At 41.3% G+C, this 12,563-nt stretch overlaps 2 protein-coding genes across 13 annotated transcripts in view; one reads left to right on the forward strand and one right to left on the reverse strand.

Moving 5' to 3' along the window:
- The window catches only part of ZNF382 (zinc finger protein 382), a 47,180-nt gene that overhangs the window by 30,159 nt on the left and 4,458 nt on the right, over nt 1-12,563 (reverse strand). For 6 of the 10 annotated variants that reach the window (XR_004180301.1, XM_031659564.1, XM_031659562.1 and 3 more), the window contains exons 2-3: nt 3,089-3,260; nt 881-1,001 (exon numbers count right to left, since the gene is read on the reverse strand). The exons of 2 other annotated variants lie outside the window; for them this stretch is intronic. Coding sequence is in view for 7 of the 8 variants with exons in the window: in XM_031659564.1 (XP_031515424.1) it covers nt 881-884 (4 nt within the window). In the remaining variant the exon portion in view is untranslated. Of the gene's footprint in view, nt 1-880; nt 1,002-3,088; nt 3,261-5,271; nt 5,307-12,563 lie in introns of those variants that run through there. 2 more of the 10 variants (XM_031659566.1, XM_031659567.1) reach the window with 2 other exon arrangements.
- Nucleotides 1-12,563, forward strand: part of ZNF529 (zinc finger protein 529) — a 50,870-nt gene that overhangs the window by 5,207 nt on the left and 33,100 nt on the right. The window lies entirely within an intron of this gene.

Here is a 12,563-nt window from a genome sequence, read left to right on the forward strand (position 1 = left end):
GCAGACCAAGTGAATGACAACTCTTTCCATCACACCCACCCTCAAATCATGAGGTACTTATCCACTTTTACCTTTGAATACAGGACTGTGGTTCTCCTATGCAAAGACGGCAGGGAGTGGACGCTAGGAGGGTAAAACAACGCTGTGAATCAAGCTCAAGAGATCTCCCTCGGAATTGCATTAAACTACTACCAGAGGTCATATACTAAACTAGTAATCCCTTAAGGCATAAGACATGTTAAAACCACTTTATTGAGCCATAATTCACATACAATTCACTCATTTAAAGTGTACAATTCAATGGATTTTTGTATATTCACAGAGTAATACATTCATCCTCACAATTTTATTTTATTTTGAGACAGAGTCTTGCTCCTTCGCCCAGGCTGTAGTGCAGTGGCATGATCTCGGCTCACTGCAACTTCCTCCTCCTGGGTTCAAGTGATTCTCCTGCCTCAGCCTCCCAAGTAGCTGGGATTACAGGCACACGCCACCACACCTGGCTAATTTTTGTATTTTTAGTAGAGAAAGGGTTTCACCATGTTGACAAGTCTGGTCTCAAACTCCTGGGCTCAAGCATCACCACAATTTTAGATTGTATTTGTCTCCCAAAGAAATCCAGCTCCCCTTTGCTATCACTTCCAAACCCCCATGCCCTCCAGCCCTAGGCAACCGTTAATGTGCTTTTTCTTGACAGATTTTCCTGTTCTGGACATTTCATATAAATGGAGTCATGCAGTATGTAAATCCTTCATGACTAGCTTCTTTAACTTACCATAATGTTTTGAAAGTTCATCCATTGTAACGTGTATCATTATTACTTTCTTTTTATGACTGAATAATATTCTAAGATATGGTAAAGATATGACATCTTGCTTACCCATTCATCAGCTGACGGATGTTTAGGATGTTTCCATTTTTTGGCTACTGTGAATAATGCTGCTGTGAAGATTCATGTGCCTGTTTTAGTGTGGAAATGTTTTCATTTCTGTCAGGTAGACCTGAGGAGTAGAATTGGAGATTATGCTGACATGATGTTTAACCATGTCAGGAACTGCTAGATTGATTTTCACAGCAACTGGACCATTTACATTCCCACTAGCACGGTAAAAGAGTTTTTATTTCTCAACATCCTTGACAACACTTAAAAAAAATTATAGCCATCATAGTAGGTGTAAAGTATTCATAGTATCTCATTATTGTGTTGTTGTGCATTTCCCTAATGGTTAAGAAGGTCATGGGATTTTTTTTTTTTTCCCCTGAGATGGAGTCTTGCTCTGACACCCAGGCTGGAGTGCAGTGGCGTGATCTTGGCTCACTGCAACCTCCACCTCCTGGGTTCAAGCGATTCTCCTGCCTCAGCCTCCTGAGTAGCTGGGATTACAGGCGCTTGCCACCACGCCTGGCTAATTTTTGTATTTTTAGTAGAGACGGGGTTTTACCATGTTGGCCAGGCTGGTCTCAAACTCCTGACCTCAAGTGATCCACCTGCCTCGGCCTCCCAAAGTGTTGGGATTACAGGCGTGAGCCACCACACCCAGCCGGTCATGGGATTTTATTATACTTTTATGCATGATAGGAGTAAACAGAATCTGCAAACTCTTCTTTTTCCTTCACATAGAAACCTTATACATACTGATGTCTTCTGGAAAAACAGAGATGAGTTTAAGCATTATCAGGGCAGCAAATTATGACATAAACAACAGGATTTAGGATTACTATTGAAATATGAGGTCTTAAAGACTCCTTTGCACAAATAATACAAATAAGCAAATTATAGACAGGAAAATAGCTCAGGATGATCAGAGTTCTCTCTCTACTGACCAGGAGAGTAACACTGATATTCACTGAGTGTTCTCAATTCAATAGTTTATCATATCAGGTTCTTTTAAATAGATTTTATGACACAGAGTGGTGTCTTTTCCCCTGTAGCTCCATAGGGAGAACACATCTCCTCCATATTTTTAAAAGATTCCTTTTTACTACGATTAGGTGGGTCTGCATCCTTAAGAATTTTACTTGTTTGCGTGATGACAAAACAGGACTGAAAAGCTCAATACATAAGGAAATGGAAAATGGAGTCAACAATTTTTGAAGTTAAAATGTTAATAAAGAGCATATAATGTTTTATAGTCATTGCCACTCCTGTCATTGCCTGCCCTTTCATTGTCACCTCTTCTGCCTCATGATCCACAGTTGGAACCCCTTAAATAATCAATGTGGCATGTAAATCAAGGAACAGTACATACATAGCTTAGAAGATGTAAGCATAAATGTTAAGATGTTGCTTAGAGATCCATAGTTACTGAGCCAGCTAGGGAATGAGCTGTGTGGTGATGTTAAGTATCATTAACCATCACATTCAGTCCTGGAGCTGGACAGAAACCAGAGTCTCCTCATTACCTTCCATCCCACCAAAATCCAGCCTCACAATGTTGCCACTGCTGAGGAGTATGGAAAGGAGTCACGAGCTAATCACTTAGAAAAATTCATAGTAATCTCTTTTGTATGCATAGTGCCTTACGGTTTACAAAGCAATTTTCCAGCTTTTATTTCAGTTTTGTGAGAAACAGGTAGAAAGACACTAATTTATTTACTACACTGACACTGAATATACTTTGTCTCATTTCATAAAAACTTACTCCCTCCATTTACAGATGAGATGGGTAGAGCAGAAATGCCTGTCTTCATTTTACATCAGAAGAGAATGAGGCTCAGTAACATTAAGGGATATACACAACTAAAAACAGTGCAGGTGGGGATTGTAGCTAGATCTGTCTGAGCACAGAGCTCTGGAACACTGACTGCCCTGCAGCTCAGTTACTCCACATGAAGATGAATCTGGGGCTCTCTGCTGGTCAAGAGGCAGCTCATTTCTGTATCAAACTTCGCAAAAACTTCCTACTCATCCATGAGCCCCTGTGAACCTTTAAACTGGAAGTAATGGGAGGGCAGCAAGTGGAAACTGATAGGCCTGAGTCTTTAATTCTTTCCTCCATGTTTAATATTGGGTTTGTTGTTTCTCCCCACCACAAACTCAGAAAGGCAAGGACCATGCACTTTGGCCACAGCAACCTGATTGACTTACGTGCTATTCTGGTCAGACTTCATCTTCCAAGAGCTGTCACCAGGCCTCCCCTTAGTTCAATGACCCATCTCCTTCTTCACTTTCTTTTTAATCAGGCTTATACTTGCTGCTTCTTTTATGCTTTGATTTTTATGAGATCAATTAAGTGTTCTTTATTCTCCTTTCCCCTGCACTGGATTAAAAATAAGATATTGTATTGCTTTATTATTGGAAGTTACTCTTAACCTTGCATCTTTGACTTAATGGCTAACTGGTATCTCCTTCTTGAGCAATAAAAAAGACCTTAGAATGCTTTAGGTTCTTTCTCTTTCTCTTTTTCTTTCTTTCTTCTTTTTTGAAACAGAGTCTCCCTCTGTCACCCAGGGTGGAGTGCAGTGGGGCGATCTCAGTTCACTGCAACCTCCACCTCCTGGGTTCAAGTGATTCTCTTGCCTTAGCCTCCTGAGTAGCTGGGATTACAGGTGCGTGCTACCACACCCGGCTGATTTTTTTTTTTTTTTGAGACGGAGTTTTACTCTTGGTGCCCAAGCTGGAGTGCAATGGCACGATCTCGGCTCACTGAAATCTCCGCCTCCTGGGTTCAAGAGGCTGGTTCCTCAGCCTCCCAAGTAGCTGGGATTACAGGTGCACGCCACCACACCTGGCTAATTTTTGTGTTATTAGTAGAGACAGGGTTTGAGGCCAGGCTGGTCTCAAACTCCTGACCTCAGGTGATCCATCCACCTCAGCCTCCCAAAGTGCTGGGATTACAGGCGTAAGCCACCACACCCGGCCCACCTGGCTGATTTTTGTATTTTTAGTGAAGATGGGGTTTCAGCATGTTGGCCAGGCTGGTCTCCAACTCCTGACCTCAAGGGATCTGCCCATCTTGGCCTCCCAAAGTGCTGGGATTACAGGTGTGAACTACCGCATCCCGCCTCTTTCTATTTTTGTCTGGTGCTTTTGATCTAATTTGTTTTGAAATTCCATAAAAAGTAATCATCATTACTTGGTAAACAGAATCCCCAACATACTCACCAATTTCCTTGCTCATCATTTAAAATTTTATCTCATTCTGTCTTTTGAGTTTTTCTTTTTGCTGATTCAAATCCTTTAGAAATTCTTCCAGTGAGTCTATGAAAAAAACCTTTGTCTGAAAATGTCTTTATTTTGCCCCACTCTTAATTGCTACTTTTCCTCTATCACTTCGAAGGTATTATTCTCCTGTCTTCTGATATCTGTGTGCAATCATCTTTCCTTTTAGGTAGCATGTCTTTTCCGTTTTTCTTTTCTTTCCTTGCCTCCCTTCTTTTCAAGATTTCTGTTCTGCATTATCACTGTGATGTGTCTAGGTGTTAGATCGGCTTTCATTATCCTACTTGACACTCATTTTGATTCCTCATCTTAAAATTGACTTTAATTATGAAAAGTTCTAAACCACTTTTTCTTCTGATGCTCCTCCTCCTTTTTCTCCTTTTATGACATTCATTAGATGTGTCTTGGGGCCCTTTTATTTTCTTCCATGTCTCTTAGTTTCTCATTTGTCTTTCACTTTTTATCTCTGTGCTGCATTATAGGTAATCTCTTCAGATATATCTTTAAGTTCATTAATTTTGAGCTGTGCTTGTTATGTTCTCTACACTTAAGATCTCTTTTATTTCTAGAAATTCTCTTTGGTTATTTTTTAAATCTATTGATTCTTTTTAAGTATTGTGCTTTCATTCTGAGTTTTTTCCATTTAAAACATTTAATATTATTTCATATTGTCATATAATATGCAGTTCTTAATAGAAGCCAACTTTATTATTTATTTAGTCTGCTGACCCGCCTGTGATGGTTACTTCCTTGTTGTTTGTAATTTTTGAGCTCATCTCAGTGGGGCAGAGGTATGCTTTGTTTTTGTTTTTAAGGGTTTTTCATGTGCCCTGGATTGAGAGAGTGTTCAAAACCATGTTACATTTACTTTTGGCTGAGTTGCAGGGGTTTCAGTGGAGCTGAAGCTGGTTCTGTATGTAGGGATTTTTACTTATTAAAAATTAAAATTTTAGGCCACGTTTCGTGGCACATGCCTGAAATCTCAGCACTTTGGGAGGCCAAGGTGGGAGGATTTCTTGAGCCCAGGAGTTCAAGACCAGCCTGCACAACAAAGTGAGACCCTGTCTCTAAAGTTTTTTTTTTAATTAGTTGGCCATAGTGGTGCCTACCTGTAGTCCCAGCTACTTGGGAAGCTGAGACAGGACAATCACTTGATACTAGTAGTGAGTCATGATCATGCCACTGGACTCCAGTCTGGACGAACTCCAGTCTGGGTGACAGAGTAAGACCCTGTCTCAAAAAAAAAAAAAAAAAAATTAGATACAGACTTTCTGCTTTTCTATTTCATCTTGAGTCAAGAGTTTTGAGAAGCTGTGCTTTTAAAGGAATGGATGAATTTCATCTAAGATGTCAAAGTTATTGGCATAAAATTGTTCATATTATTGGCATATCATTTTACCGTCTGTAGGATCTGTAGTGGCATCTTCATTTTTATTCCTGACATGGGTAATTTGTGTTTTCTTTTATTAGTTATGCTTACTAGGGATTTATCAATTTTTTAAATACCTTCAAATAAACAACTTTTTGTTTTGTTCATTTTCTTAATGGTCTGCTTTCTATTTCTACTTAATTGATTTATGCCCATCTTTATTTCTTTTTTTCGACTTTGGGTTTAGCATATAGCATGTTTGTTATTCTTTTTCTAGTTTCTTGAAGCCTTTCTTCATTTTTAAAAGTTGTGGCAAAGTATATATGTAACATAAAACTTACCATCTTAACTATTTTTGAGTGTACAGCTCAGTAGCATTAAGTATATTCCCATTTCTGTACCACCAATATCCACAACTTTTTCATCCTGTAAATGTGAAACTATATCCATCAAATAATAACTACCCTTTTCCCCCTGCCTCCAGCCCCTGGCAACCACCATAAGAAACCTACAGACTCTCTCACTATAGCGTTAATAGCCAAAAAGTGGGAGACCAGTAATTATCTTTTTGTGATTGGCTTGTTAGAATAATGTCCTCATGGTTCAGCCACATTGTAGCATATGTCAAAATTTCCTTCCAAGGCTGGATAATACTACATTGTATGTGTATGCCACATATATTAGTCTGTTTTATGCTGCTATAAAGGAATACCTGAGGCTAGGTAATTTATAAAGAAAAATGGTTTATTTAGCTTATGGTTCTACAGGCTGTACAAGCAGCATAGTGCCAGCATCTGCTTCTGGTGAGGCCTCAGGAAGCTTACAAAAATGGCAGAGGGCAAAGGGAGAGCTAGCATATCACATGGCAAGAGGGAACAAAAGGGAGAGGGAGGAGGTGCCAGGTTCTTTTAAACAACTAGCTATAGGGTGAACTCATATCCATGGGGAGGACACCAAGCCATTCATGAGATCCACCCGTATAATCCAACACGTCCCACTAAGCGCCACCTCCAACATTGGGGGTCACATGTCCACATGAGATTTTGAGGGAACAAATATCCAAATCATATTATCACATTTTGTTTATCCACTCATCCACTGATGGACATGTGGGTTGTACCTATTTCTTGGCTATTGTGAATAATGCTGCTATGAATTTCTTCTTTCTTAATTTAAGTACTTAACATTCCTCTCAACTCTGCTTTAGCTGTATCCTTCCATTTTTGACATGCTGTCAAATTTCATAGTTCAAAATATTTCCCCCTTATTTATTCAATGATCTGCAGATTTAGAAGTGTGTTATTTAATTTCTATGTACTGAGGGATTGTATAGATTTCTTTTTTTTTTTTTTTTTGAGAAAGAGTCTCGCTCTGTTGCCCAGGCTGGAGTGCAGTGGCATGATCTCGGCTCACTGCAAGCTCCGCCTCCCGAGTTCACGCCATTCTCCTGCCTCAGCCTCCCGAGTAGCTGGGACTACAGGCGCCTGCCACCACGCCCAGCTAATTTTTTGTATTTTTTCAGTAGAGACGGGGTTTCACCGTGTTAGCCAGGATGGTCTTGATCTCCCGACCTCATGATCCGCCCATCTCAGCCTCCCAAAGTGCTGGGATTACAGGCGTGAGCCACAGCACCTGGCCAGTATAGGTTTCTTATTACTGGTTTCTAACGCACATTCCCTGTAACGTGGCAATCTTTTGAAGTTTATTGTGACTTATGGTCCAGCTATGGTCTATCGTGGGGATTGTTCATGTACTTGAAAATAATGTAATTTTTCAATTGTGAGTATAGTGTTCTGTAAACCAACAATTAGGTCATGTTGACTGGTTTGGTTCGCATCTTCTGTACAGTTGTCCCTTGCTATCCACAGGGGACTGGTTCCAGGACACCTTGTGGATACCAAAACCTGCAGATGCTCAAATTTGTTACATAAAATGGTGTACAATTTGCATATAACCTATACATATCTTTCTGTATACTTTAAACCATCTCTAGATTTTTAATAATACCTAATACAGTGTATATGCTATATAAACGTTACACTGTATTTTAAAATTTGTATTTTTACTGTCGTCGTGTTTTTTCTGAGTATTTGTGCATTGCCATTGGTTGAATGTGCATATATGAAGAGCTGATTATATATACCACTGAGTTTCTTGCCTACAAATGCTATCAATTACTGAGATATAATTGTGGATTTCCAATTATGCTTGTGGATCTGTTTATTTCTTTTGTTCTGTTAGTTTTTGCTTCATGAAATTTAACACTCTCATTATAGGTTCATGCCAGTGTACATATTCCTGATGAACACATACAGCCATGTGCCAGGTAACAATATTTTAGTCAATGATGGACACATACAATGGTGGTCCCATAAGATTACAGTGGAGCTGAAAAATTCCTATCACTTGTGGACGTTTTCGTGCAACATATCACTCAGGTGTTTGTGGTGAGGCTGGTGTAAATAAACCTACTGTGCTTCCAGTTGTATAAAAGTATAGTACATGCAATTATGTATAGTATGTAATAGGTGATAATAATAAATTATTACGTTACTAGTTTATGTATTTATTGTACTATTAGTATTATTATTTTAGACTGTACTCCGTCCTTCTACTTATTTAAAAAAAAAAAATGGTAACTGTAAAACAGCTTCAGGTGGCCAGGCGTGGTGGCTCACACTTGTAATCCCAGCACTTTGGGAGGCGGAGGCTGGTGGATCATGAGGTCAGGAGATCAAGACCTTCCTGGCCAACACGGTAAAACTCTGTCTCTACTAAAAATACAAAAAATTAGTCGGGTGTGGTGGGCACCTGTAGTCCCAGCTACTCGGGAGGTTGAGGCAGGAGAATGGTGTGAACCTGGGAGGTGGAGGTGAGATTGTGCCACTGCACTCCAGCTTTGGGAGGTGAGATTGTGCCACTGCACTCCAGCCTTGGCAACAGAGCTAGACTCTGTCTCAAACAAACAAACAAAAAACCTGCCTCAGGCAAGTCCTTCAGGAGGTATCCAAAAGAAGGCATTGTTTTCATAGGAGATGACAGCTCCATGCATATTATTAACCCTGAAGACCGACATTTCAGTGGGACAAGATGTGGAGGTAAAAGACAGTGATACTGATACTTTGGACCCTGTGTAGGCCCAGGCTAAAGTGTGTGTGTCTTTGTTTTTAACAAGAAAGTTTAAAAAGTAACAAACATTTTTAAAATAAAAATTTTTTTAAATAGAAAAAAGCCTACAGAGTAAGGACATAAATATTTTTGTGTTCCTATATAATGTGTCTGTGTTTTTTTTTTTTTTTTTTTTTTTTTTGAGACGGAGTCTCGCACTGTCACCCAGACTGGAGTGCAGTGGCCGGATCTCAGCTCACTGCAAGCTCCGCCTCCCGGGTTCCCGCCATTCTCCTGCCTCAGCCTCCCGAGTAGCTGGGACTACAGGCGCCCGCCACCTCGCCCGGCTAGTTTTTTGTATTTTTTAGTAGAGACGGGGTTTCACCGGGTTAGCCAGGATGGTCTTGATCTCCTGACCTCGTGATCCACCCGTCTCGGCCTCCCAAAGTGCTGGGATTACAGGCTTGAGCCACCGCGCCTGGCCCATGTGTCTGTGTTTTAAGTGAAGTGTTATTACAATTCAAAAAGATAAAAAATAGTAAGTTTATAATGTAAAAATATCACAGGAAGCTAAGGTTAATTTATTATTGAAGAAAACTTTAAAAAATAAATTTAGTGAAGCCTAAGCGTACTGCTTGTAAAGTCTACAGTAGTATACAGTAATGTCCTAGTCCTTAGCATACTCACACAACTCATTCAGTGACGCACCCAGAGCTTCAGTCCTGCAAGCTCCATTCATGGCAAGTATCTTATATAGGTGTGCCATTTTTTAATAATTTATACAGTATTTTTACTGTACCTTTTCTATGTTTAGATACACAAATACCACTGTGTTATAAATGCCTACAGCATTCAATACAGTAATATGCTATACAGGTTTGTAGCCTAGGAGCAATAGGCTATACCATATAACCTAGGTATGTAGTAGGCTACCCCATTTCTATTTGTATTAAGTGTACTCTATGATGCTTGCATGATGCAATCACCTAATGACACATTTCTCAGAATGTATCCCTGTAGTTAAGTGACAAATGTATATGCAAATTCCTAATGACCTGCTCTTTTATGATTGTTACCTATCTCCTGCAATATTTTGTTTTGAGGGCTATTATCTGATATTACTATAGCCATGCCAACTTTCTTATACTTAATGTATTATCTTTTTCTTGACCAATTTTAAGTAGCTTTCTCAGCTTAGAATTTCTTTGTTTTTTTTTTTGAGACGGAGTCTCACGAGTCTCACTCTGTCTCCCAGGCTGAGTGCAATGGCGCAATCTCAGCTCACTGCAACCTCCGCCTCCTGGGTTCAAGCAATTCTTTGCCTCAGCCTCCAGTGTAGCTGGGATTACAGGCACCCACCACCATGCCCGGCTAATTTTTAGTAGCGATAGGGTTTTGCTATGTTGGTCAGGCTGGTCTCGAACTCCTGACCTTAGGGGATCCACCCGCCTTGGCCTCCCAAAGTGTTGGGATTACAGGCATGAGCCACTGCGTCTAGCCGCAAATACCCAACTTAATACTACATGTGACCGGGTGTGGTGGCTCACGCCTATAATCCCAGCACTTTGGGAGGCCATGGCTGGCAGATCACTTGAAGTCAGGAGTTTGAGACCAGCCTGGCCAAATGGCGAAACCATCTCTACTAAAAATACAAAAATCAGCCAGGTGTGGTGGCACGCTTGCCAGTAATCCCAGCTATTACAGAGGCTGAGGCAGGAGAATCGCTTGAACCCAGGAGGCAGAGGTTGCAGTGAGCCGAGATTGCGCCACTGCACTCCAGCCTGGGTGACAGAGCAAGACTTCATCTCAAAAAAACAAAAAAACAAAAACAAAAAAAATCTCCCCCAGCCGGGCATGGTGGCTCATGCCTGTAATCCCAGCACTTTGGGAGACTGAGGCAGGGGGATTACAAGGTCAAGAGATCAAGACCATCCTGTCCAACATAGTGAAACCTTGTCTATACTAAAAATACAAAAAATTAGCTGGGTGTGGTGGTGCACACCTGTAGTCCCAGCTACTTGGGAGGCTGAGGCAGGAGGATCACTTGAACCTGGGATGGTGAGGTTGCAATGAGCCGAGATCACGCCAATGCACTCCAGCCTGGGCAACAGAGTGAGACTCTGTCTCAAAAAAAAAAAAAAGAAATCTCCCCTACACCCTTTATTCTTGCTCCTCACTTGAATGACAGGAAAAAAAAAAATGGATTCAGTTCTTCATTTTATAAAAAATCTAAGGGAGAAATGGACAAGAGAAAAAGAGTGGGTGGTACTGAAATTAGCATCCAAAGGCTTAGAATACCATTTATTTTTCCACCAAGACTGAAGGCCTACTCTATTCCTAGGCTCCTGTCACCGCGGACCTGTTTCTCTTGTCCTCTCTCTTCTCCAGTGCTTTCCTGAATATAAAGAGTAGACTTCAGCTGAGCGTGGTGACTCATGCCTGTAATCCTAAGCACTTTGTGAGCCCAAGGCAGGAGGATCACTTGAGCACAGGAGTTTGAGACCAAACTAAGCAACATAGTGAGACCCCATCTCTACAGAAAATTTTTAAAAAAATAGCTGCATGTGGTTGTGCATGTGCCTGTAGTCCCAGCTGCTCAGGAGGCTGAGTGTGACGATTGCTTGGGCCCAGGAGTTTGAGACTCCAGTGAGCCAAGACCATGCCACTGCATTCCAGCCTGGGTGACTCTATCTCAAAAAAAAAAAGAGAGTACACTCTTCTATCTGATCTTTCAGTCAGACTACTCCCATGCCTCTGGTGGGATGGGAGTAGAATGGAGCTGTATAAATGGGACAAGGCCCCCTGGGATATGACTAGAAGGGAAAGAGTGGTGCAACATGACCCAGAAGGGGCAGGGAGAACAATGTAACATGGGAGGACCTCCCTCTTCCCATATGCTGTTAATAATAATGTTATCTACCCATTCTACTTCGATAGAAAGTAGGGCCGGGCATGGTGGTTCACACATGTAATCCCAGCACTTTGGGAGGCTAAGGAGGGCGGGTTGCTTGAGCTCAGGAGTTTGAGACCAGCCCGGGCAATGTGGCGAAACTGTCTCCACCTAAAATACAAAATTCAAAAATTAGCCGGGTATGGTGGTGGGTGCTTGTGGTCCTAGCTACTCAGGAGACTGCAATGGGAGGATCACGAGCCTGAGAGGTTGAGGCTGCAGTGAGCCAAGATTGCGCCACTGCCCCCCGCCTCAGTGACAGAGAGAGACCTTGTCTCAAAAAAAAAATTAAAGAAAAAAGAAAAGAAAAAGAATCACTCACTAGTAAACTGAGATATGTGGACATGATGAGGTTTTCCCTAGACTGGGCTCTCCTGAGTACTCACTATCTAGACATCAAATCACTATCTGTATAAAAAAGGTTTGTGAAAGTAATATAATTCAAGGGAATATGTTTCTGTTTATGGGAGTGAAAAGAGTGCTGAGTGATATATCCAATTATTATTATTATTATTATCATTTTTGAGATGGAGTCTTGCTTTGTCACCCAGGCTGGAGTGCAATGGCACGATCTTGGCTCACTGCAACCTCCGCCTCCTGGGTTCAAGCAATTGTCCTGCGTCAGCCTCCTGAGTAGCTGGGACTACAGGTGCATGCCACCACGCCTGGCTAATTTTTGTATTTTTAGTAGAGACGGGGTTTCACTGTGTTGGTCAGGCTGGTCTCGAACTCCTGACCTCGTGATCTCTCCACCTCAGCCTCCCAAAGTGTTGGGATTACAGGCGTGAGCCACTGTGCCCGGCCAAAATACCCAATTATTAAGTGAACAGTAGTTACAATTAGAAGGGAAACTTGGAGAAGGCAACATGGTTATCTGACTGAAATAAAAGAAAATGGGGAATCCTGAAGGGGTGGCCTGCCCCTCCACACCTGTGGGCGTTTCTCAGGTGGAATGAGAGACTGAGAAAAGAAAT

Source organism: Papio anubis, chromosome 20 (genome assembly GCF_008728515.1).
Source record: "Papio anubis isolate 15944 chromosome 20, Panubis1.0, whole genome shotgun sequence".
Taxonomy (NCBI): Eukaryota; Metazoa; Chordata; class Mammalia; order Primates; family Cercopithecidae; genus Papio; species Papio anubis.